The sequence below is a fragment of the Beta vulgaris genome, chromosome 3 (genome assembly GCF_026745355.1).
Source record: "Beta vulgaris subsp. vulgaris cultivar EL10 chromosome 3, EL10.2, whole genome shotgun sequence".
NCBI classification, from domain to species: domain Eukaryota; kingdom Viridiplantae; phylum Streptophyta; class Magnoliopsida; order Caryophyllales; family Amaranthaceae; genus Beta; species Beta vulgaris.
Genome location: NC_079204.1, coordinates 2,618,579 through 2,643,174, shown reverse-complemented (window position 1 = coordinate 2,643,174; position 24,596 = coordinate 2,618,579). Strand labels below are relative to the sequence as shown.

Sequence of the window (24,596 nt, the reverse complement as noted above, 5' to 3'; positions counted from 1 at the left end):
CTTGCTGGTGTCAATAATGTTTCATGTATGCAGCGGCAGATCTAGAAAATATATTTAGTATGGTCAAAACAAAATTGATGAAATTTAGAGGAACCATATAGTTAAATTTATAAGAAAATACACCAAAATCTCAAAAAATTTAGGAGAAAATTCCTTACTTTTTAGGTTTGAGTGGAGTCAATTGACCCCAAAACTTACTATGTGGCTCCGCCACTGCATGTATGGGACATATGTCTCCAAATAGAAGTGTTTGAGCTACCATTTTTTCGACGTGGAGTGTTTGAGCTACTTGATAGGACTTAAGGTGGTTAGATCTTAGATGTGCATAACTTTGCCCAAATAAAGATTATGCTTCCATGTGCAACTTAGTCTAGAATAAATAACAGTATGAGCTCTTATGGTAGTCTCTGCTTCATAGAAACATAGTAGTACTTTATGAGAAGGACACCTTTTTACTTTCACAAATTCACACTATACAAAAGATAGGACTTCCTTCTTTAGGACTTCCTCATCTAGGATGCTTTCTGAATCTTACATAGAATAATCAAAGTAAAATCTAGTGTATCCTCAAAGCAAAATCTTCATACTTTGCTGCAAAGATAACTTCAAGGATCTTATATGACTTCTCCATTTATATCAAATCCTATGTTTTATACTATAGTTTGTAGAATATTCTTTCCAATAATAAACTTGGACTACCCCTAATTTGTCACACAAGCAAGGTCTACATAAGTTATTAGTTTCTACATGTTTTTATTATCCTTGTTAAAAATATCAAAATAATTGAAAGAAAGGAATTTCTTTTTCTTGAGGCCATCTAAAATCACAAAAAATAAATAAAAATAATAGTCTAAATCTACAAACTTGATCTTGCAGCTAGTACATGCAGCAAAGCAACTTAGGACATAGGTTTTCCATTGTTGGATTTTTTTAAAATTCTCAAATTCTCAAATTCTCAACCTTTATAATTTCTTAAACCCTCATAACCACCATATTCTTATATTAGACCTTGCCTCTACTTTCCTTCCCCTAGTGCCCAAAAAAGAAGATCTTATGATGCTAAACAAAATATTGTTGTTTTCTACTTTGATCATATTTTTGCTATTTCCTTCTATAGTTTCTTCCACTTTCACAATAACCAACAACTGCCCTTTTACAATATGGCCAGGGACATTATCTGGGTCGGGCACGCCCCCGCTTTCTAGCACCGGGTTCCAGCTAGATACCGGGAAGACTATGAGACTCGAGGCGAGTCCAGGTTGGTCGGGCAGGATATGGGCTAGGACAGGCTGCCGATTTGATCAGACGGGCGCAGGGAAATGTCTAACAGGGGACTGTGGGGGGAAGTTGGAATGTGATGGGAGTGGAGCAACACCACCAGCTTCTCTGTTTGAGATCACATTAGGCCAAGGCAATAATAAGGATTTCTATGATGTTAGCATTGTGGATGGTTATAATCTCCCTCTTGTTGCGTGGCCTACTGGGGTTAATGGTGCTGCTTGCAATGCAACAGGATGTATTTCTGACATCAATATGGGTAATTTTAGCAGCTCAATAAATTTCAGAAAAATTACTGTCATATGCTATCACCTTATCACAAATCCCATCGGACGATTGTCACAGACTTCTGCGGACGATAATTAGGTGGCCACACTGCACAGAACCAGTGTAATATCTATTGATGCAAGCCCATGTGGCTCAGAACTGGTCATCACCATGGCTAGCTTGAGCTAGTCTTGTTTTCAACATGTTTTTGCTTAACCTTAGCATCCAAGAGAACTCAAGCATGTCCCTAGCAACCGAAAGGTAGCTCAAATGGTTCCACGCAACTGACTTTGAACCATTCCGCAGTCAAGCTGCTTATTTGGCCACCTCAATTGCCGTGGTGCCCTCTTTTATGCATAGTAGTTCCTATTATAAACATGATATGTCGAATTATATAGCACATTGAAGCACTCTGTAATAGAAGTATATTTACTATCAAGAAATTTAACTTGTCTGCCAAGGTGAGAAAGACAAAGATTAACTAACGATTTTTCCTGGAAAATATTCTCAAACAGGATGTCCAAAGGAGCTACAAGTGGTGGGTGGAGATGGAGGGGAGGCTGGAGGAGTCATTGCATGTAAAAGCGCATGTGAGGCATTTGGATCAGACCAATACTGCTGTAGCGGACAGTTTGCTAACCCAACGACATGCCGACCATCATATTACGCGCATGTCTTCAAGAGAGCCTGTCCAAGAGCATATAGCTACGCCTTTGATGACGGCACAAGCACATTCACATGCAAGGCTTACAATTATGCCGTAGTTTTTTGTCCCAAATCCGCTGCTATGTAATGCTTTTCTACCTAGCTTTCTTCCCTAAACCCCAACTTTGGTTACACCTTCTCTTCCCTAACTGCTCTTTCTTTGCTTCTGCTTGTGATGCAGGACAAATAAACCAAACGGTGGCACTGCTATGTCACCACCAAGTGTCCCATACACTTCACCACCAGCCGGCTATGGTGCACCGCCGAGTGTCATATACAATTCACCACCAGTCGGCTATGGTGCACCACCGAGTGTCATATACAATTCACCACCAGTTGGCTATAGTGCACCGCCGAGTGTAACTTACAATTCACCACCAGTTGGATATGGTGCACCGCCGAGTGTCATTGACAATTCACCACCAGTTGGATATGGTGCACCGCCGAGTGTCATTGACAATTCACCACCAAGTTTCACCTACAGTTCACCAACAATTGGCTATAATACACCACCAAGCTCCAGTTATGTTTCACCACCAACGACCAAACACAGTTTTGGGGCATCTAAGGGGGAGGTCTCCAACTCAAACACCATCCTACCATACGCTGTGTACATACTTCTGGCCTTCAGTTTGCTGCTGTTGGGCTGAATGATTCCATAAACAGAGCTCAACTTTAAGCACTTAGGCAGGGAAAATCCAAATTTATCGACCTCAGCAGGACCAACAAGGCAGGACAAGGTGCTGAAGTCATACTTATTACTTAGAAGGCGAGGGCATATAAAAAAATCTGAGAGAGAACACAGAATTTCATACAGAAGATTACCCACACACTTCTTTTGTAAGTAGACAGCACAAGGCAGATAAACTGTAAAAGAAACTACCAGATCCAATCCATGGATGATGATTTCATTCATGGCTGCAATCTTAAAACAAAGCACAAGATGAATGAGTACTCTTCTTATTATACGTATCAGCTGTATCATATTCAAGCAATGAAATAATTTCTTTCTTTTTGAAAAAAAGGGGGATATAGAATATCTAGAGGCAACTAACACTCTATACCTTTTGACTAAACTAACTGAACAAATACACCAAATTGGTTTATGATGGTAGCTACAAGTTTATGGACTGGTGGTGTACAATCTATAGCCAGAAAAACAATTCTTATTTTTTACTTCTTAGCCTTGCCTTTCTTTGGTGCTTGAGGTTTCCTTTTCTTAGTCTGCTTGCCTCCTACATCTTTCCCCTTCCTTTTCGTTGCAACCTTCATTATGGGTCACCATGCATAAGAAAAAAGTTTGCTTAAATATTTTATACTGCCTTACTGAGACAATGAGAAAAATCCAGTACATACCGGTTTTTTTTCAGCTTTTCCTTTAGCTTTCTTGGTGGGTTTCTCTTCAGCACCTTCACTCTGATCACCTTTAACATCCTTGGTCATCTTATCAGCTTCATCATCAGACTCAAAGGTGAACCCTTCTAGTGTTCCTACTCACAGAAAACGTAGTATTAAAAAAAAAACATAGTAATGTGGTAACTCCAAGAAAAATAGACTGCTGAAGGACTCCAAAAGATGAAACTAACCTTCAACCATAGTCTCAGCATTATACACGTTTGATTGAGGTTTCAGCTGAATAAAATCATTCATGATGGCCTCTATCTGCTCAAGGGATACTAGAACAAGTGAACAATTTATCACCACACATAATTCATATCCCAATTCTAGGTTAAGCCTCAATAAAAAGATTAACCTAGCTCATTCTTGGATGAGAATAATTAGCGTAATTTATGAGTGCGACATAGCAAAAGGTGTATTGACCAAATTGCAATGAGAGAAGTTTAACTTTAAAAACATTATATAGCAAAGAGTATGGGACATCATTTAATCAAGAAAAAGAAGTAATTAGAAGGTGATGTAAATTAAATGGATAGAGGATGTAGGTATCATACAACATACCTTGGCCTCAGACTGACCAATGCTCACCTGTTACAAAATATACAATTTAAAGTTTTTCCAAATAAAGCAGTGAATTTTTCAAGAGATAAGATGAATTATAGCTTTTAGTTTCTCAGTTGCAAAATTCAGATACACAGCAAAGAGTACAGATATTTAACAATCAAAATCAAGAACATGATAACATACCACACAAAATGTCCTTGAAGGAACTATTATGGTTTTGTAAATGGTTCCTGAAATAACACCAAGATAAAGCACATTAGGCAGGGACGCAGAGTAAACATCACTTAGCATTGTGCTTAATGTTGTGTACTTGTGTCCCATCATATCCTGATTTTGCCACCTCATCAAAATAAATTTTTTCATTTTGACTTAATAATAAATGGATCATTTAAGTTTGTGATATAGCAAAATGAGAAGTTATGGACATAAAATGAGACATCTGAGGGGGTAGCAGATCACCGCTGCATCACAGAAGAATAAGAACTGGGAACATTTGACATATTCTTATGACTTCAAAAGTTGTTCTAGTTATTCAATCTAGATATTATGTTGTAGATTTGAAGCACATATATGAGAAACAAGACATATTATCCAAAAAGTTTTGTGCACAAACTACAGATATAGCTCATCAATCAACTGTAGGCCTGTAGCTGTGTTTGATGTACACCAACCTTTCAAATCTAGAAACATTTCAGATTCTTTCGATGGAGTCTCTGAGATTATTACCCTCCCAACAGCACCCATATCACCACTCAAATCAATTGATTCACCTTCACACTCAACTAGTGCCTGCAAAAGCATATATTCTTAAGGAAGATATCATGTATGAAGTGAAATTATCATCAGGATGACATTTTAATAAACTCAATTTGCTGCTAATTATAACTTCTCTTCAAGAAAGGAGGGACGGGGAGTAGAGTGGAGAAAGGACTCGGAGGGGACCACAGTCAAATGAAAGACAACTAGATTACTTTTGAAACAAAAACAGACAGAAAGTTAAAGAATTTAAGAGGACCTACCTTAGTGCGTTGTACTTTCTCAGGCAGTACCAAAGGCATTGTAGAGGAGCTAACCTACAATAGCAAAACAAGTTGCATCCGCTTAACACAGATTGGATACATACAATATCAAGATATTAACCGATGGACGGCTCTTACAGCAGGTTCAGATTGCTTCTCAGGTTTGACTTCCTCTGCAACATCTATATTTTCAACCTCGCCTGTCCTAAGCAAGCACGCAGCACACATAATTATTAGAATTTATAATGATTAGAGGGTCAAGTTTCAGTGCTTATGAGTGCATAGGGACCTCTGGCTAGACAATTATGAAAATTAATATGTTTGCTTCTTTACATGCCATCTCCAAAATCCTTTGGTACCTTCTATTTTCGCAGGCTCATTAGTTTTCTTCTCTGTCGCATCATCTTCCTGTTTCACCCGTTTCTTTGGAGATTTTCTCTTCACTGCACTCCTGGGTGCAGACTCTTCATTATCAATTTTCTCTTCTATTTTCCTTATGGTTGCATCTGATTTGGTTTCAGAATCTGATGACAGTTCACAAATTGAATGATTTGGTGCCTGTTAAAGAATAACCAATCGTGATCATTGTGGTCATCGACCTAAAATACATATATGCAGCATAGGCACATAGCACCAGAGGATGAGGTGAACAAGTAAACAAGCTTTATGTAATTTCAAAATGAAGAAGGATAATGATGACTTTTTTGCATCATAATAAGCAATAGCAATAAAAGGGATAACCCACATGATTTTCTTGCATCATAATAAGCAATAGCAATAAAGGGATAACCCACATGATTTTCAGTTCTCAAGCAATAACAGACTAGCAATTTTTATTTTTTTCTAAGGTTACCTCCAAATAAATTTCAGTCCTTCCAAAATACTGATCATGGCACTTACAGTTACAGGAGTTTCCATCGACTTATCAGAAAATTCTTCCCTCTTAACATTCTCATCATCTTCACTCCCTGCTTTATAAAAAGAAAACATCAAGAACAATACCACAGAATAGACAAATAAACAAAAATAAAAAAAGAGGATATAATAGTATTATTTTAAAGGAAATTTCATTGATGATTAAAACATCATAAAACTATCAAGCATGGAAAGCTCAAAATTCCAATCTTCACTCTCCTAACCTAAAAACAAGAGTACTTGTATACTTCATATAAGGTGGTTTCTAGACACTAACTATTGCTCTTCCACAGACCTATTTTCTCGAGTTTTTCTGATTTTTTCCTTTTCGCAGGTGTTACATCGCCAACTTTTAATCGCTTCTTAGCTGTCTTCTTACTGGGCGACTTCTTGGCAATATCGCAGATTTTCTCTTCTTCTTCCCCATCTACTTCCAATAAGTTTGATGTTCTATTCTCCACATCTCTTTGACAATCAATGCTATCATCTTTCGCAGGGCTTTTGTCACCAGAAGGCTCAGAACCATCAGATGACAAAGTCGTAATAGATTGAGAAGGAGCCTATTCCACAAAAAAGATCATTAGAAACACAAAATCACTTAAAGAACAGACAACTCCTAGGAAATCATCACATTAACAAATCAGAGTAAAGACATCAATTAGCTATATCAACAGCCTACTACCCTAAAACTACATCAACTAATTAATGACAAATACACTGAAGATACATTAGTCCTTAATCGTCCGAAACTCGCATAACGATATAGATCCCAATATCTTTAACCTAATCAGAATACTGAATTACTGATAGTTAACTTGACCACTTTTATAGACAAGAGATGAACAACTCATAAATCACATTGTCATGCCACTATTACTTTATACTTCACAGAAATATATACATGAAATCACTCAATAATTTACAACATAGTTCTTCATAAACCCTAAACACATATATTTCTAGCATTACTAAAAATCAATTCTTAGCAAAATTCATGAAGATATTATTTTCAGCTTCCAGTAATCTGAAATTGGGAAAACAATACAGAAAAAAAAAGTTACCTGAAAAGTACGCAACCAATCAGGAGATGCCTCCCTGGAATCTCCCATGCTTAAACTTCGAGCTTTTTCAGAGTTTCTGCAACTAAAAAAAGCAAATGAAGTTAAAAGTTGGAAAATTTTCTGCTAAAACTACTAAATAAAAGTAGTTTTTCAATCTAATTAGTAGGAATTACAGAGGAAAAACTAGCAAACATGAAAAAAAGGCTGCGCCGGTCACCTGGAAGATGGAAATAACAACTCTCCGTCGAAGAAACAAAGAAGAGAGCAAGGAGGATGGCTGAACCGGGCTTTCTCTGTGGCTTGTGCTCTTACAATGCAAAATAGAACATTTACGAAGACGAAAATAAGTATTTTACAGTTGGAATGGAATTTTATAAGAATTTACTAATGAAAACGAAACATAGTTTACTATTGAAGTGGAACATTAAAAGAGTTCATTTATAAGAACGGAAATTTGATTGTTGAAGTGGAATATTACCATAATTCAATTATGAAAATGAACATTTTTTTTTTACTGTTGAAGTCGTACATTACCAGAATTCACTTACGAAATGAATATATTATTGTTGAAGTAGAACGTTACAAGAATTTACTTACGAAAACGAACATTTTACTATTGAAGTGAAGCATTACAAGTAGAGGTGTGTATGGGTCGGGCCAGCACGCGGGCCGAGCTGGCCCGACCCGGTACAATTTGGGCTCGACACGTCCCACTGTCCGCTACGGTCAAGAAATTTTATTTCAGGCCCGCACCGGCACGAACTCGCGTGGGCCAGGCTGCCGGCTGAACGCTCATTTCCTTTCTTTTTTAGCCTAAAACTGTCAGAATAACAACATAAAACACGGGTCAGGCCCGCAGGAGGCACGAGCTCGGGCAGGGGGCCCGTGGGCAAAATCTGGAAATTTTTAGTCGGACCTGGTCCGCCATTTCCCCAAGCTCGTGAACAGGCCCGGCCCGACCCATGCCCAGGTCTAATTACAAGAGTTCACTTATGAAAACAAACATTTTATTGTTGAAGTGGAATATCACCATAATTCAGTTACGAAAATGAACATTTTTATTGTTAAATTGGTACATTACCATAATTCATTTACTTAAGTATAACATTTGCTCATCAAGCATAGAATATATTTTCACAGAAAATAGAACTTTTTTTTCTTGAAAAATAAGATGTAAACGAACATTATTTAAAATAGAACATTTGCTTATCGAAAATTAAACAATTTTCATGGAAAATGTAACATAATTTTCTGTTGAAAAATAAATTTAAAACGAACATTTATTAAAATAGAACATTTTCTTATTGAAAATAGAACAATTTTCACGAGAAATAGAATTTTTTTTTCATGAGAACAAAGTGTATAGATTAGTAGATGATTAAAATTTGGACACTAGAGTAGAAGGAAAATAGGGAGAGATGGTCAAAAATCAAAATGAAGTAGTTGATAGGAAAAAAGAGTTGCAATTGCGTGGAAGTACTTTGCTCAAATATTACAAAGTTTGATTTTTGTCCTTTATATTTAAAAAAATTGTTGCTCTTTTTTAAACATTTCCCTTAGTTGAATATGTATCAAAGAGTGTACTTTTCATAGTCTATTCTTACAGAATAAATAAATTATCCTAAAGTAAAAGTATGGTGTATCAATGAAGGAAAAGGGCAATATAGAAAGCATCAAAACTCAAAACAACCCAAAGAAATGGTAGCATAAGATGCAAAAGGTCTTTATATAGCTAGTAAGGGTTAGAGAAAGATATACAAAAGTAAGGAAGATAAAATTAAACTAACAACCTAAAGCAATCTAATCATCCAAAATAAGAAATGTTTTCAATAGTTTTGTTAGCCACTGGAACAATTTTTATGTTGGGCATGAGTGTGATGACTCTAACAGCCATCTCCTCTGCTCTTTGCCCCACTGAGAGGCAACGAAAGACGGATCTGTATGAAGGAGAAGATGGTCAAGCGTTCTTTCAGATCGTTTATGGTCGCGACTCATGGTGATTCTCCATGTTCAAATACTTCAAGCTATGTTGGAATTGTCACAATTCCTTAGTCTTGGATCTTGGATCGAGGCATCGTGTCGTGCCTTTCAGGCTGATCTGTGTCTAAGAGTTGGGCTATTCAACTAACTGTTATGTAGAGAACATCAGGTAATGGGTTTATTAGCTTTACTCCCCTTACTAACAAAAAGCATGGTGCAAAGAGTAATGGTAGTGATGTTAATATACACTTTGTTCTCCATACAACAATAAGCTATTTAGAGTTTTACTTTGTTTGATCATTGTAATATTAGTATTCCCTGTTATGCATGAAATTGATTAATTTGTATTGAATTTTAATTGATCTCCATGTACTTGTTTCAAATGAAGAATGAAATTTTTTGCCAATGAGGAAGAAATACATTGACATGTTCCAGTGAGTTCAAAGCTTCTCCTTTTTTATCAACCTAAAATGATGCTACAACAGCAATAATAAATATTCACAACATACGGATTTTGGCCTTAATACTGCATACATAGAAAGTTTTCTGTTCTCCAGAGATTTTCCTCAACAGAACAGAAAAACGCCAGTGACACTTTGAGGACTTCGGATACTGATGTAACGTCTGCACAAGTAATATTGTCGGTCATGTGACACTGAGCGGTAGCCTAATCAGATGTGCTTCAACGGGAAGGGGATTTCTGTCATGCTATGATCGGCGAGTCACACCAAGAAGGCAGGCGCACAATATACTAGCTTTGAATCAGACACTTCAACATATGTTTTCAGCAAATATGATGTCAAAGATGAACTGCACTGCAATCCACAACAAGAGATGGCATAAGAAATTTTTTTCTACAGGCAACTCATAAAGATCAAATTTATCAGAATGATATCACCTCTGTGACAGAAAAAGAAAAGAGAAATGAAAAGAAATGGAGAGCAACAATTTCAACCAACTTCATCCGCTAAAGCCAACTTTTTGTATTTAACGCAAACATTTCCAGATCAAACCTCTCTTGCATCTACCAGATCAGTTTCAACTTTGGGGAATAGTTACCTTGTAATAAAATTTTAAGCATGCGCGCTCAAAGCAATAAGATAAAGTTATAAGCAAAAAGGTCAGAAAGTAAAGGTTTGGGTCCAAAAGCTTAAACAATACTTGGTCATTCCACTGATCCAGTCAATATTGAAAACTGAATTATGAGGCAAAGATAAAATCAAATGCGAAACATAGGAACTCTCGACTTACTTATCAATTGTCATATAGTAATACATGAATCTCGAACTAGAAAAAATAGTCAACAATGATCATGAAGATTATCTGACAGCAGTAGTAATCCCAATGATAGCTTACCTTCATCTCTCGGAATATTGGGCTGATCAACCAAAAGCTGACGCAAAGCTCCCAGATCATTGGAACTGAATGGTACCAACCTTAGTCAGGGCGACAAGTATTGAAACACAAAAATAGCAAACAGCTAATCACAATCACAAACACAGCATTTCCATACCCCAAATGATGCTTACGAATTCCCTAAGTTAGTATGGTTTCCAAAAGATAGGGTAACATATACCCAATATAATAAACAATCAGGAAACTCTTAGAATGTGATGCCACGATAAACTAATAACCAAATGACAGGAACCGCAGGGTACTCCAGGTTCAAGTTTAGTAAATGGTAATATTTTCCTAATGCTGCATACAAAAACAAACAGTCAAACACGCTGTTTTACTTAATGTACCTTGCCTTAAAAGCAATATTCAACAGAGCAGAAATCACTGAAGTTTTAAGAAGGTACCTACAAAGCAAAAGGAAAAACATGTAAGAACAACAACAATCTTAACTTTTGGGATTGGTTAATTATGGAAGGATAAGAGAAAACGGGGCAAACAGCCTTGTCCCAGAGATAGACCTCAATTAAGAAACATAACAACCCCCACACCCAAACCCTTAAAAGAAACACGAAAAACAGCAAAGAAAAATTAAAAGGAAAGAATGCAGTACGAGGAGAGAATAACAAGAACCAACAGATAGCACAAGGTCTAGGGAAGGTAGCAAGCTAGTGACAAACCTAAACTATGAGAAAAGTTAATCCTCCATTGCATCACTTCTCACTCACAAAGTTACAATAAACAACTTGAAGCTAGCCCATCCTCACAATTACATGCAAGACAAGCCAAGTTGAACATACTCAGATTTATGCATCTCCTGCAGGATAACAAGCCCATCTAAGCAATCTGAAATACTTGGTTTGATTCCCATCCTTTGCTGCAATTGTTTAGTGGAAGGCTGACGAGATCCTCCTCCAAGAAGCTGTTTACTGTCTCGAACCATCTTTTCCAGTGATAGTACGATCTTATGGAATTCTTCCCTGCAGATAATTCCCACTTTTATTAGTTACTGACACATTCAAGATCATGTATTTTATGATCATATCATCTAATCTCCCTTAACAAAAAAAAAAAGAAAAAAAAAAGACAGAAAATCAACAAACTAAGAAACCTCCAAAAAATCTAAAAATAAGAAATGATTGTCACAACATATAATATCTCTCTTATCTACAACCTAAAATTGAAGTAAGCTAGTACACTCTGCAAAACTGATCATTATATACTTCTTTTGTTTCTTAATACTTGCAACCGTTTGACTTTCATGCTTGTCAACCACATCTTTAACCATTAATATCTTCAATTATCAATCAATAAAAACTATAAAAATTGATTTCTAGAAATACACATTGAGAGTAATCTGATATCTTTACTTAATTGCATTTTTATTTGTACATAATAAAAAAGTTATACTCAAAGTTAATAGACGAATAGTGCAAAAGTCGAACAGTACGAAGAAACGTATGAAGTTCAAGAAGCCACATGAAGTTATATTCATAAAGATTCCCCACCACACAAATTTTGCAGCGCAGATTAGAGTAAAACTTGTTTAAAAACTATTGACACCATATCAAACCCTAATCACAAATTCAGTGTTCTAATAGTACCTTGAACATACTTAATCTCTCTCCCTCTTTCTCTAATTCACAACAATGAACTCACATAGTCTTCTTGTCACACACTACTAAAAAGCAAGATACATGTCACATTGCAAGCAATGAGCCTACTAATACACCTTAAATACTGATTAAACTCGCATATTTTCTTCTTTCTTTTCCCAAATATGGACTCACAATTTAATTACCATATACCACTATAAGATAGCAAAAGATATTACATTGCAAACAATGAAGCAACAAACAAAAAAAGTGCTAAAAACAGACAAATTAAACTAACATTGTGTTCTTCATTGATAGCAAATTGTTCTCGAGAGACTCCATTTGCTTTTGCAAAACAGCATCTTCAATCCCATCAACACCTTTCAAATTACCATAGTTCTTCTTATCTCCAATCACCTGAACATAATTTACCCATCAAAATAATCAAATTTCAGTTATAAAGATTGAAACTTTAAAGAGAAAGATGAAGACCTGAAGTCTTTGAATGATTGAAGAAGCATTGGAGAACTGAGATATTAAACGGGATTGAAGGTTTTCCCAATTATCCATTTCTTCTCGTACTTTCTTAAATTTCTGTTGGTATTTCTTCAGAATTCCCTCCATAATTTTGGTACAGGTCGGCGAGTAGGAGAGAGAAAACAAAGTGGGATTTAATTTGGGTTGAAGAGAGTACTTGTTTTGGTGTTAGAAAAAGGGACTAAATGCACTAATGTAGAAATGATTTCGATTTAGAATTAGGTATCGTTGTCATGAGATTGCTTTAGGTTTAATTGATAAACAGGTTTATAACAACTAAATAAGTAGAAATTACTTCGTATATTTGTTATCTTTCTCATTTGAAATATTTTAGCAGTAGTTATGCTCGATGAGAAACATAGGAACAACAAAAGAGAATGGAAGGTCGAGTTATATTCTCATTGCAATTCTATGGGGCTTGGGTCGAGTCACGACTCACGAGTATAGCCAGCAAACTAGATTCGTACCCATTGACACCAACCAGATGCATGTGTGTTTCACCCGAAATTGAATGAAGCCAGAAATACCCCGATTTGACTTGAAAACAAAAATATGACATCAACGCAAAGATAACCCAACTCCAATCTGTCGACTTGAAGTGATCAGACAATAATAACTCGAACCGCCCTAAAATGAAATATTTTTTTCAAAAACATTAATTTATGTGTTTTATTTTCATAAAAAAAAGCATTTTTACACGAATAAACCGAACCAATTAAAACTCGACCCGATGTTAAATTCTTAACCCATCTAAGTCTAACCAAACCAGCACCCCCTCTCCGAAATTTCATGGACCTTACGCTTCTTATTCGAATGAACCCGATAAAAACACAAAATTGACCCGAATATAAAGTGACCCGTATGAGCCGTTTGCCATCTCTACGAGTCACGAGTGACAGGCAAAAACTTGTCTTCTCGTTGTAGGCTTGTAAATTGTAATCTCATATTCTCATTTTATCTATCCATTTCCATATTTCCATCCACAATAAACCCCTCTTCTCTTTCTCCCATCTCTTTCCCCTTCCTTTCTCTCAAAACCCCCCAGAAAACCCTTAAACCCTCACCACCATGGGAGAGGGAAAGCAAGGTTTAATAGTGGCAGAATCACCCAAGGGTATTATAATCCAACAAAACCCAATTACCCAAATTCAATCCAAAATCAAAGAAGTTGAAATAAAGGTTAAATCTTGGCTTTCTAAACAATCTCTTCCTGTTGAAGCTGTTGTTGTTACAGCAGGTGGGGCCACTCAAGGTGCTCTTATTGGTGCTCTTATGGGTACTCTTACTCAGGACATGCCTTCTGCCATGCCTATGCCTCCTCCTACTCCTGGCCTTGACCCTAAAACTCTTGCTAGTATGCAACAAGCTCAGGTTCAATTCAATTCTTTTTTTTTTCGGGGCCGAATTTCGCTATCATTTGATATTGTTTATTGAGTTTTGTTATGTAGATTTTGGTTGAAATTCTTGAGAATTTATATTGGCATTCTTGTACTATATTGATTGAATTTTGGGGGGTTTTCAAGACTTGAACTTTGTGCTTATTATGCTTGTTCTAGTATTGCTAGTTCTCAGGAAGACTGGGTTTTTTTGTGTTTTTCTATATTTGAGTGTTTTCTTTGGATAGTGGTAATTTCATCTAGGATTTGTTTTTTGTTGGAATTTGGTTTAAGGCTTGAACTTTTAGCTTATTGTGATTGTTTTGCTTTTGCTGTATTATTTAGTTTAGCATCATTGTCGTGAAATTATATAATTTGGCCGGGTAAACTACAAAGGCTCTCTGTGTTAAGTTAAGTATGAAGTATCTGAGTAATTTTAGGACCAATTGTTCTATCACATGAAAATGGGATGTTTGGAATGTTGGGCAAAGACGACTAGGAAGTGTTCCGTGAGTTCTTGTCAATTATCATCAGAATCTAGTAGTAATAAGTAATCTAATGTATTGAGCCCATTGCTACTTGTTAGTTGTTATGTCTTGTTTTGATTTTACACTTCATGACGTAGAGGGACTATGGAAAATATAAACATTAAGGATTTTCATAGGAATTAACAGTTAGAAAGGCAAATGTTCTGATTTTGAATGTACATGGAAGATATGGCACTAGTGGTACTTTTGTCAGAACAGTTGTATGCTTTGAAGGAACTATAAACCTTTATGCAAAAGCTAAGTATTATCTCATTTGGCTGAGACAACTCTGCTCCGTTGTATGAATATAAACTTTATGTTTTAGTTTCCGTAACTTGAGACCTTTTGTTTCTCAGACCTAAGATAATGGGTTAGCTTCATTGGCCTTAGTGATGGGGAAGATGATATAACCAGTTGTACTGGCTTATTTTGGTAGACGAAGTCTTGGCCTCATTTGGAAGGAGTGCCCAAGCTTAGCTCTTTCCAACTTCTACTGAATAATTGATGTTGCTCATATAGCAGAGTGCAGACTGCAAAAATTACCTCTTGAATTTTCTGTTCTGTTCTTTCTCACCTTGATTAGCTACTGAGCTAATAAAGCTTTTGATTTTATTTCATAGTTCACTTTTTGTAGCACAAGACATCAGGCTTCCTTAGAGGTTAATATTATAATGAAATTGGCGGGAGTTACCCTTCTAATATATGGCCATGTCTTGAATATACATAATGAAATCCTTACCTTTAACATTATCTTCGTTTCATTCCATATCATAAGTTCAACTAACTTAACTTATTCCATAATATGTAACCTCAGGTACCTATGCACTTGGATATACTAATGCAATATTACTTGTCAGATTTGCATACTAATGCAATAATTAACCACTCTATAATTTTTATGCTGAACTTTAGAAGTCATTTACTAATAATAGAGAGAGTTTTCATCGTGTCCTTGGAGATGGTCTTGATATATTCAGTGCTTGTTTGTAGGCTCTTTCAGGGGGGCCATTAGTTCAAGCTCGCAACTTTGCTGTCATGACAGGTGTCAATGTTGGCATCTCTTGTGTCTTGAAGAGATTGAAAGGGAAGGAGGATGTATGGTCCAGGTAAACTTGCCTTATTTGTTTATTTGTTGACTTGTATATTTCAGAGGCTTGCTATTCATCCATGACTAGAGATAATCGTGCAGTTCTTGCAGTGTGACTTTTTTTCTACCCTCATATTTTGCTTGATTGTTTCTAGTATTGAATTTGTGTTTGTTGGTGACAGTCAATAGCATCATTGCCTCTATATTTCAGTTGAAGTCTTTGACCTGGGATGTTTTAGCAAACAGATTAATTCAATGAATAGACTTCTTTTTTAGACCACAATTGCAGCTGCAATGTCGTGGGAGTGGCATCTCATTACCACAAGCTTCACTATTATCACGATGTGAAATGACAAATTGAAAAAAAATCCACTTTATCTTTGGAATTTAAGAGTTTTGGAGCATATTCTCTAGAATATAGCTTAATGCATATGCAAGGAAATATCTTATACTATGATGTTGTGTATAGATCAGAGGTTATGACTATCTCTAGTTCACTAAAATACGAGTCTACTCTTATCTTATACATGAATTCAACTATATCAATATGTGTAAGGATTTTAGAAACTGGTTATAACGGCTAATATGGTTAAACTAGATTTTAAGCTCCTGTGATTCCCCGGGTTACATTTTCATGTTAAAAAATATCATCTAATGTTGCATAGCTTATTGTTTAGAACTTTAGTATATTAACTTGAGGTCACGTGGTCGAATCTTATATGGAGCATTTTCTATTTTTTTAATGTGCATAATGATGACATGGAATGAAACAACTAAAATTGCTTTAAAATGCTTTTTAATATATTAGTATAGGTAACGATTCATAATGGATGTTCGGTGTGATGTAAATTCACATGTCACAGATTTGCAATGTTCAAAATTCCCCTTGTAGAATGACCTTTACGTAGCAAAAACGGCCTTGTATCTAATTTCTATACTATGGTTAGGCCATCAACCATCCTAGGATGATTTTCTTTAAAATTTTCTGAGCTAGGCGTGCTATATGTCACTTTCTTTCCAGTGCTTCTTGTTTATAAAATCCATGTGAATAGATGTATTAACATGATGTACTAAATTGCAGCATGATAGCAGCATTTGGTTCTGGAGCCATGTTTTCTTTGGTTAGCGGAATGGGTGGTCCAAACCAAATTCCCAATATGGTCTCATCTGGAGCCTTCTTCGCCCTTGCCCAAGGAGGAATCTACAAGGTTTGTAATGTCTTTTTTTGTGATCTTCCATCTCTTACCTGTGTGGACTGTTTTTTTTCCCACATATCAGTGGCAGTATATAACTATTTATACTGCTCGTATAGTCATGAATAGACTTTATGTATTTATTTATTGAGACATCTGGGATTATGTGCTATCGATCATCAAATCTTAATGATAGAAGTGTTGATACTGGATGAGCTGGGAAGATATGTTGAGTTTGTCATACTAGTCAATGTAGTAGAGGCTTAAATCACTTGGTTACTGCCATATTTTTGGCCCCCTTTGCTTGAAATGTTGAACTGATCAAGCTTTTTTTTTTAGTGATTGGTCCAATCACTCCTGCACTGCGGCGCTTCATTTATAATCTTGATTTTGTTGTATGTTGACGTTGTCTTGTATTTATGCAGCTGGGAGAGAAGTTCTCTAAACCAGGGGTACCCGATGATGATCCATTCTATGCAAATACAAGAAGCATGTTGATCACCCTTGGCCTTCAGAGCTATGAAAAGAACTTCAAAAAAGGCATGCTAAATGACCGTACATTGCCTTTGCTAACTGATAGGCAAGTATCAGAGCTCATCCTTGTAATCTCTCAATTCAAATTTTGTTTGGCAGTTGTTTGTAGACATTAGATATCCTTTTATGTAGAAAGTAGGTTATATTTGGATGAATAAGTACGCAATCTGTAGTACTTACTCTATCATCACATCAAGTTCTCCGCTGGAGACCCTATACCCTGACATAGGATTGAAAACACTAAAACTTCACTAAAATTGCTGTAGTAGACTGGGAAATGTACCCGTACCCCACACTAGTACTAAAGCTTTGAGTAATGTAGATTATATTGTGGGAAAACTTCGAAATATTGGGTCTTATTATGTGCTTTTGTTAGTGCATCTCTGTATCTCTGAGGACTGCCTGAGGTGGTCATTCAGAAGTCCACAAAATTTAAAACTCTAATAACATATCTTTCATGTACAATTATGAGATGTTCGTTGGTATGAGATTAAGGTTAGTTGAAATCAAGGGTGAGTGTGAGCTGGAAAAAGGGAGGACAAATAGGATAGTGAAGCAGGGAGATTTGAAAATTTGGAGAAAGGATAAAGGAGAAGAGGACTGAAGAAGCAGAACTGATGATAGATACAGATTCTCAATTTTTAGATAGTATGTGAATAGTGCCTATCGACTCCAAACAGTTGCTGTTGCAACTTCTAGTTGGTATATATTTTCCATATATAATGTGTGATAGTTTCGGTGATACTTCAGTTGGTATAATCTTCTATCTTCATCTTTTTTCACTTAATTGTAAAACTTGCAATATTAAATGTTTGGTAAATGAGAAATTGGCGGACTGAGAACTTCTGACTTAGTCCATTTGTTGCATTCATGTACACTTGCTTGTCTATGGACGCTGATGTCTTGAAATCGTGTGAATGCTCTTTTCAGTGCGCTTAAAGACGTAAACATTCCTCCTGGACCAAGACTTCTCATTCTCGACCAAATTGAAAGGTTTCCTCTTGTGCTCCATTCATATTATTCATTTTTCGAGTGAACCTATCCTAACTTTTGTATATTTGTTTTTCTGGGTTTAAACTTACGCAGGGATCCCTTGCTTAAAGAGAGGCGAAGAAAGTAGTGAACCTATCCTATTGTCAGACTAGTTTTCTGGGCAAAGAAACACCATTTATTGGTAGAAGGGAGGGAATAAACTCCTTTACTGTAGAGGGTATTTCATTTTGAAGTAGATTGTTTGTTCTTGAATGTTTTTAACTACGAGTATACTGTAGTTACTTTGGTTTCTTATTCATGAATGTGATCAACTAGGTTTTTGACGCTATTACAGGAGTAGTCCAGAAAAAAATGGCTGCTTTGTGCTAATGTTGATTATTCAGCTCTTAAGAATGCTAAGTGACATTTTGTAAAAAAACGAAGTTGCTTGCTTACGGTATAATTCATGCCTTTTCTCGCAAAAACGACTAGATATATGAATTTTAGGTACTAAGCTTGCTTGGTGCAGATAGTGTGACTTTAAGGTTGAAGGTTTAAAATTCGCCATTTACAAGTTCCTTGGGTGGGATCCCCTTTGTTCTTTTTGATTGCTCTAATTCAATAGTTCAATACAGCAATAGCAATAATCAAGCTGTAGCTGATGAATATTTTCTTAATACAACTCTACTTCGAGGCTTCCTCATTTGTCGTCCAATTGATTTGTATTAAGCTCAAACTCATACGTTAAGAATTCTAACTAACTCATTACATTAATACTACTCTCTCTATTTTATTATATAAACGACGCACGATATTTGAGGTTGAATTTTGATCGTTAATTACTCTTAATTTACGTGGATAAAAAATTTAAAAATTTAAAAAATTAATGTTATTATTGTATTTTTCATAACGAATTCAACGGTATAATTTTTATAATTTATATTTATAATATTGTGAGAGATATTTGTGGTCAAAACAAATTTTCGTAAAACGTGAATGTTTTATATTTTGAAACGGATGGAGTATTTATTAAGAAAGTTTTTGTATACTTTATTTTAACCAAAATCAAAATCTATTTAGTAAGTACAGTAGTATTCAAGACTATTTTTTTAACTCATTACTCATTTATAATCCTTTAATTTAAGGCTTTGTTGTTTGGTTATGCTGAGTTAAGCTGAATTATGAAAGGAAAGTAGCTAAATTGAACTGGTCTAAAGTGAATTAAGCTGGATTGAAGTGAACTGAACTGAAATTATGTCAAAAAAATAAGGTTTAAATGATTACTATTGAGAGAAAAAAATTAATCTTGAGGGTATAATATGTATACAAAACTAAAATTAATACTTCGTGTAAGATATTAGAAATACATGGTCCATGTAAGATATTTAAAAGATGATATTGAAGACTTGAGATTGACTCTCACCAATAGTTATACCTTTTACAACTCTCTTTGTACCAAAAAAAGATACCCAATAAGATTTCGTGTGCGTTGTCAAAAAGAAAAAAGATTTCGTGTGAGTGATATGAGAACATCTGTTGCAAATTCGTCTTGACATTATTATTGTCATATGCAACTTTATACTAATTTGAAATAATATCGTACTTCATGAAATTAGGCAACCTATTTTACCACTGACTTTACCGAAAATTAGATATGGGAAATTTCCTAACCATGAGGACAAGAAAAACAAAGGCTGCTCCCCACTTACTAAAAGTTGTTTTTTAAGTTCTCTCCGGCTCGGCATAAAATAATTGAACTGAATCGAAATTTAATATGACTGAAAATGGGCTTGGACAATCTAGTACGGAGGAGGAGAGTTTGGTCTACATACAAGCCTAGAGGAGGTTCCATACTAAACCCAATTGGTAATAGTAGGAGTAGCTCCTCTAATTTATATTGTGGTACTCTCTCCTCTTTTTCCAGTGTGGGACAACTCACATGTGTACAACATACATGGGGTTCAACAGTAAAAGTATTGTGAGCTGAACTGAATAGAACTGAACTGAAATAAAATTGGGAAAACTGAAAATAAGATGGGGGAGGATTGGAAATAAATTGATAAAACAAGGATTAATGTTTCTTCTTGTCTTTTGAAGTCATTGAACATCTTGATAGCTAATACTCCTTTCATTTTGTTTTCATAGCTTCTATTACTTGTTTGTTATAATCGCATGTGATTGTTACCTTACCATACACTTATTTTATTCCTAAGTAGCATTTTGACCTTGTCAATCCTCTAGCCGCTATCTCAAACACTAACGCCAAACAGAGCCTATATAAATTTGAATTCATTCATCATTAATATCCGTGAGTAAGAAGGACCCTACTAGACCGATACCTATCACAAATCGGTCAGCCCTGTACAAGTCAACATTTGAAATAGGAGATATAAGCGAATCGCTATTTCTAAGTTCAAGGAGATAATGAGGTTCGAACTTGTGACCTGAAGATCATAAGGTGAGTTCCTCATCATCTCCACCAAGCGAGTTTGGTTAAGGTTGAAGAACATATTTTAACCACAAACTATATTTATAGACTAATAGTACAACGGTAAAAATCCATCTCGATTCTCGACAACATATACAAAAGTCACGTTGATTCATTCATATTCTATCTCAAATAATTAGCCAAATTACATTGACTAATAATTTACTGATTACAAAATTCTCCAACTAAATCTTAAAAAATTTCCACCAATTGGAAGTAATTAAGGAGAGATTGAAGCAGATTGGAGGAGCATGTGAGCACGAGAAAGCTGATCCATCAACGCAGTAATACGTGCGTTATACTCAAGCGCATTTTCAACAGCTTCAACTTCAAGTTCTCCTAATTCTAAGCAAAGTCTTTCTTCTGCTTCTTCAGCCACTCTAACTCTTTCTAATACTCTTTCAAGTTGTACCTTCATTTTCTCTTCCCTAATTAAACTCTCCTTTAACTCTCTTTCTAACTCTTCATTTCTCTTTCTCATCATCTCTACGTCGTCGTTACCGACGTTATTTTTTCGTTTATCGGAGAATTTACCGTTAAAATCCGATGAATAAACGGCGATAGTTGGAGCCATTTTATGTAATGTTACAAAAAAAAAAGGTAATACAAATGGGAGAGGTTTTTTTTTTTTTTTTTGCGTGTCTGTATGAAAAAGTTTACGAGATTATACCTAAAACGCTAGTGCCGAACAGGTAGGAGTTAGGAAAAGGGAGAGTGGTAGTTTGGTTGGTTTTTGATTGATAGAAAAGATGTGTAGAAGCTTTGGTGTAAAGAATTGGTGTGAAATGGCAGCAATTTTTATAGGACTTACTAAAGGTGTCTAGGTTCAATGTATCTTGTAAATTTGTAATAGTCTCTCCCATTTAATTGGCTGTTTTTGCCCTACTAAAAAGTTTTTAAAAAAAGGATTGGCTGATTTTTATTTTGTTTATTGTTTTTGAGATCAGCATAGACGTGGGTACTAGTAGTGCTGTAGTGGTAAAATCACTTTGGCTTTGTATGGCTCACAATCACAGCAAGGGAATAATAATATAATATTATTAATATATATAGTTTTGTAATTTTTGTACTTCTATTGGGTCCAAATTTTCATCCTTACATCTTGAGTCTTTATATGATTGAATAGTGGACTAGTAAGCCTCATTTTCTCCCATGTTAAAGTAGCACTTGATGGTAGGGATGAAAATATTAAGTGGTTGATCGTTCTATCTAATACTTAATGAAAATTTGTAAGGAATGGATGAAAATAAAGATGGATGATAGATGAAGGGGATGATAAAATTTGGGTTTGGTTATGGATTTATGGGTGATAAACAAATAGTTTTTGATCTATTACTCGTTTATCACCCAATTCATGTATCAATAATCTAATTGTAAATTATATCATTGTACTATTATAGTATACTATATAGTTCATAGTTTAAGAAGAAGTACAGTTTGCAGTAAAATTTTGAATTTTATTTTTTTTTGGTGTAGAGGGAGCCACAAGGTAATTGATGTAGATGGAATGTCAGTAACCTACTCTACCGAAATTTGGGGATTCTTTTCAAGTGGTTGTGGCGATTCTTCCTTGAACCTAATTCACTGTGGCGCCAAATAATCCAAACTAAATACAACTACAATCGTTGGGCCCTTGGAAAGGAATATGCAATTCCATCCTCTCAAACCTCATTGCGTGCTCACACGCCAAATCCTGCACAAGGATCTCTCTTGGTGATGCTAAACACACACTATTTTGGCATGATAATTTTTGTTATTATTGGTAAGAAGAAGTGGCCCGGACCCCGCTCGAGTCTTAATGGGTCAGGCACTTGAGAGTAAGGGGAAGGGTAAGATGAATCCCTACCCTCAAAGTGCCTCTAGTGGGGATTGAACCCCCAACCTTGAGGTTGGAAGGGTGCTATCCTTTCCACTAGACCAAGTACTACTTGGTAACTACTTTGGCATGATATATGGCTGACTAACACTACTTTGAAAAAATGTGTATTTTCACAGGTTGTATTTAATCTCACAAACTCCCCAAGCGACGATACATTCAATGGGCTCCTGGACCAATTTGGACTGGACTTGGCACCCAACTTGGACTCGTACCTTTAGGCATTGTGCTGAATGCGAGTGGCAAAACCTACAAAATCCTCTCCGAAAAGTTGTTATTAATCCTCTCTCAGATGATTCTATAATTTGGTGTCCAGACAAATCAAGGAAATTCACTGTATCCTTTCTTCAATTGGCCTCCTACAGAATTTGGAAAAACCTCGTCCCACATAGAATCGAGATATTCACATGACTCGCCTGTTTGGAAAGGATCAACACTAGAGAAAGGCTCTCAAACCTCTTAATTATCCCTCTATCTGAAAACCACTGCACTTTTTGCAACTTGGCTATGAAGTCCAACTCACATCTACTCCTTCACTGCCACTTCTCGTGGTTGATATGGTGGTGCGATCTATGGTCCTTGTCATGGGTATGTCCCCCTTCAGTTGGGTCAGTCATAGCGCAATGGTACTTCCCCGAAAAATCAAAATTCTCAAAGAAATTCTGGCAAGCGAGTTTCTTTGTAATAATATGGTCCATCTGGCCAGAGAGGAATTCGAGGATATTCAACAACAAATGCAAGCAACTAAAGGACCTTGATTCTTTTGTGTCTTTCATTGTGGATTAAGTCATGGAATGACTCCTCCCATTTCTCACCCGAAGAGGTAAAAAGAATTCCTAGATGCCTTCAAGATCAATTTAAACCCCCCACCCCACACACACACACTCGAATAAAATAAAAGAAATTGATACATTGGACCGCCCTCTCTCTAACCACCCTCAACGAAACGTGAACGCTTCATATGACTCGTCCATTGGTAGAACGACAATTGGTGGAATGCTCGAGGATGAATCATGCAAGTTCTTATGTCTATTCTCATGTCGAGTACCTCACATGGAGATAAATTCTGGCGAAGTGCTAACAATACATAGAATAGTGCACATCACACTCAACAACAACGCTTTCAAAACCCACCCCATTGTAGTGGAATCAGATTCTCAAAATGCAGTCAAGTGGTGTACATCATCAAATGGTGGTTCGTGATTCGTGAAACTTGAACTTCAACAAATCCGCTTATCGCAAAGGCCTCAATCTTTCAATTCACCATATGGGAAGAAGTACAAACATCGTGGCAGATTCACTTGCGTTACAAGGGCTACATCGAGGCTTTGATTTCGTTGCTTGGTTATAACTATTCTCATTTTCATGTCAAAAATTGATTGTATGTGATGAGAACTTTGATACCCTGACCCCTAAGATCATGTACTCATTTGTCTTTTGGCTTTGAATGAATAAAAATTATCAAAAAAATTGATGTAGACGGGATTTGATTTCAGATATTGGGCATCACCTCCTCATACTTCAATCAATTAAACTAATCGACATCCACTAAATTGGAATTATAACTTTGCACAAAATATACCTAAATTATTTATTCATACATTGATTATTGATTATCACTCAAGATAATATGGTGGAGCCACATAATTCCCAATGGCCTATCAAGAATAAAAGATCATATCACTATGCGCATAGTGCGTGTAGTAATCAGTGCCCATAGGCCATAGCAATGGTGAAGTCCAACTTCTTAGGCTGTGGAATAATGTGAAATTAGATGCCTTTCAATCAATTTATCTGTTTTTTTTAACTCATAATTTTTTAAAATTTCC

At 35.9% G+C, this 24,596-nt stretch overlaps 5 protein-coding genes across 10 annotated transcripts; 2 read left to right on the top strand and 3 right to left on the bottom strand.

Moving 5' to 3' along the window:
* Window positions 1-387: 387 nt before the first annotated feature.
* LOC104888164 (pathogenesis-related thaumatin-like protein 3.5) lies at window positions 388-3,218 on the top strand. The gene is made up of 3 exons (XM_010673046.4): window positions 388-1,537; window positions 2,061-2,334; window positions 2,432-3,218. The coding sequence occupies exons 1-3, from the start codon at window positions 1,054-1,056 to the stop codon at window positions 2,898-2,900; spliced, it is 1,227 nt and encodes a 408-aa protein (XP_010671348.2). The 5' UTR covers window positions 388-1,053; the 3' UTR covers window positions 2,901-3,218.
* A 143-nt stretch (window positions 3,219-3,361) lies between these two features.
* LOC104888107 (DNA-binding protein BIN4) lies at window positions 3,362-7,543 on the bottom strand. 2 transcript variants are annotated; one of them, XM_010672970.4, is made up of 13 exons: window positions 7,425-7,543; window positions 7,208-7,289; window positions 6,442-6,706; window positions 6,132-6,199; window positions 5,591-5,789; window positions 5,370-5,431; window positions 5,232-5,285; window positions 4,884-5,001; window positions 4,396-4,442; window positions 4,210-4,236; window positions 3,837-3,912; window positions 3,607-3,740; window positions 3,362-3,516 (listed from the first exon to the last, which is right to left on the bottom strand). In XM_010672970.4, the coding sequence occupies exons 2-13, from the start codon at window positions 7,253-7,255 to the stop codon at window positions 3,424-3,426; spliced, it is 1,191 nt and encodes a 396-aa protein (XP_010671272.2). In that variant the 5' UTR covers window positions 7,256-7,289; window positions 7,425-7,543; the 3' UTR covers window positions 3,362-3,423. The 2 variants fall into 2 exon arrangements, with proteins under 2 accessions (XP_010671272.2, XP_010671273.2); XM_010672971.3 differs by having other exon boundaries at window positions 7,208-7,283; window positions 7,425-7,536.
* Window positions 7,544-9,560: 2,017 nt separating this feature from the next.
* On the bottom strand, window positions 9,561-12,933 carry LOC104888106 (uncharacterized protein At5g43822). Of its 5 annotated transcripts, none has more exons than XR_007272378.2 (6): window positions 12,670-12,933; window positions 12,476-12,594; window positions 11,383-11,562; window positions 10,934-10,989; window positions 10,544-10,635; window positions 9,561-10,002 (listed from the first exon to the last, which is right to left on the bottom strand). XR_007272378.2 is itself a non-coding variant. In XM_010672969.4 (6 exons), the coding sequence occupies exons 1-6, from the start codon at window positions 12,799-12,801 to the stop codon at window positions 9,959-9,961; spliced, it is 597 nt and encodes a 198-aa protein (XP_010671271.2). In that variant the 5' UTR covers window positions 12,802-12,929; the 3' UTR covers window positions 9,561-9,958. The 5 variants fall into 5 exon arrangements, 2 of the variants coding, with proteins under 2 accessions (XP_010671271.2, XP_048496782.1); XR_008968619.1 differs by having other exon boundaries at window positions 10,544-10,608; window positions 10,701-10,989; window positions 12,670-12,932; XR_007272379.2 differs by having other exon boundaries at window positions 10,544-10,608; window positions 10,938-10,989; window positions 12,670-12,932.
* Window positions 12,934-13,612: 679 nt separating this feature from the next.
* Window positions 13,613-18,752, top strand: LOC104888105 (hypothetical protein). The gene is made up of 6 exons (XM_010672967.4): window positions 13,613-14,085; window positions 15,608-15,723; window positions 16,786-16,912; window positions 17,323-17,477; window positions 18,362-18,424; window positions 18,518-18,752. The coding sequence occupies exons 1-6, from the start codon at window positions 13,783-13,785 to the stop codon at window positions 18,549-18,551; spliced, it is 798 nt and encodes a 265-aa protein (XP_010671269.2). The 5' UTR covers window positions 13,613-13,782; the 3' UTR covers window positions 18,552-18,752.
* Window positions 18,753-20,983: 2,231 nt separating this feature from the next.
* On the bottom strand, window positions 20,984-21,676 carry LOC104888104 (hypothetical protein). Its single transcript, XM_010672966.4, has one exon. It carries the CDS (start codon window positions 21,463-21,465, stop codon window positions 21,112-21,114), a length of 354 nt encoding a protein of 117 aa, XP_010671268.2. The 5' UTR covers window positions 21,466-21,676; the 3' UTR covers window positions 20,984-21,111.
* Between the last annotated feature and the right edge of the window lie 2,920 nt (window positions 21,677-24,596).

What these genes read in the sequence shown, in the direction of transcription:
- LOC104888105 (XM_010672967.4), top strand. Translation starts at nt 13,783, where the DNA reads ATGGGAGAGGGAAAGCAAGGTTTAATAGTGGCAGAATCACCCAAGGGT. An exon ending in AAGGAGGATGTATGGTCCAG is followed by an intron (nt 15,724 to 16,785) that starts GTAAACTTGCCT and finishes ACTAAATTGCAG; the next exon opens with CATGATAGCAGCATTTGGTT. An exon ending in TTGCCTTTGCTAACTGATAG is followed by an intron (nt 17,478 to 18,361) that starts GCAAGTATCAGA and finishes TGCTCTTTTCAG; the next exon opens with TGCGCTTAAAGACGTAAACA.
- LOC104888107 (XM_010672970.4), bottom strand. Translation starts at nt 7,255, where the DNA reads ATGGGAGATTCCAGGGAGGCATCTCCTGATTGGTTGCGTACTTTTCAG. An exon ending in ATTGGTTGCGTACTTTTCAG is followed by an intron (nt 6,707 to 7,207) that starts GTAACTTTTTTT and finishes TTTGTGGAATAG; the next exon opens with GCTCCTTCTCAATCTATTAC. An exon ending in CTTCAAGGACATTTTGTGTG is followed by an intron (nt 4,237 to 4,395) that starts GTATGTTATCAT and finishes ATTTTGTAACAG; the next exon opens with GTGAGCATTGGTCAGTCTGA.
- LOC104888104 (XM_010672966.4), bottom strand. Translation starts at nt 21,465, where the DNA reads ATGGCTCCAACTATCGCCGTTTATTCATCGGATTTTAACGGTAAATTC.
- LOC104888106 (XM_010672969.4), bottom strand. Translation starts at nt 12,801, where the DNA reads ATGGAGGGAATTCTGAAGAAATACCAACAGAAATTTAAGAAAGTACGA. An exon ending in CTATCAATGAAGAACACAAT is followed by an intron (nt 11,563 to 12,475) that starts GTTAGTTTAATT and finishes AATTATCTGCAG; the next exon opens with GGAAGAATTCCATAAGATCG. An exon ending in AATATTGCTTTTAAGGCAAG is followed by an intron (nt 10,609 to 10,932) that starts GTACATTAAGTA and finishes GGTACCATTCAG; the next exon opens with TTCCAATGATCTGGGAGCTT.
- LOC104888164 (XM_010673046.4), top strand. Translation starts at nt 1,054, where the DNA reads ATGATGCTAAACAAAATATTGTTGTTTTCTACTTTGATCATATTTTTG. An exon ending in TATTTCTGACATCAATATGG is followed by an intron (nt 1,538 to 2,060) that starts GTAATTTTAGCA and finishes ATTCTCAAACAG; the next exon opens with GATGTCCAAAGGAGCTACAA. An exon ending in TGTCCCAAATCCGCTGCTAT is followed by an intron (nt 2,335 to 2,431) that starts GTAATGCTTTTC and finishes CTTGTGATGCAG; the next exon opens with GACAAATAAACCAAACGGTG.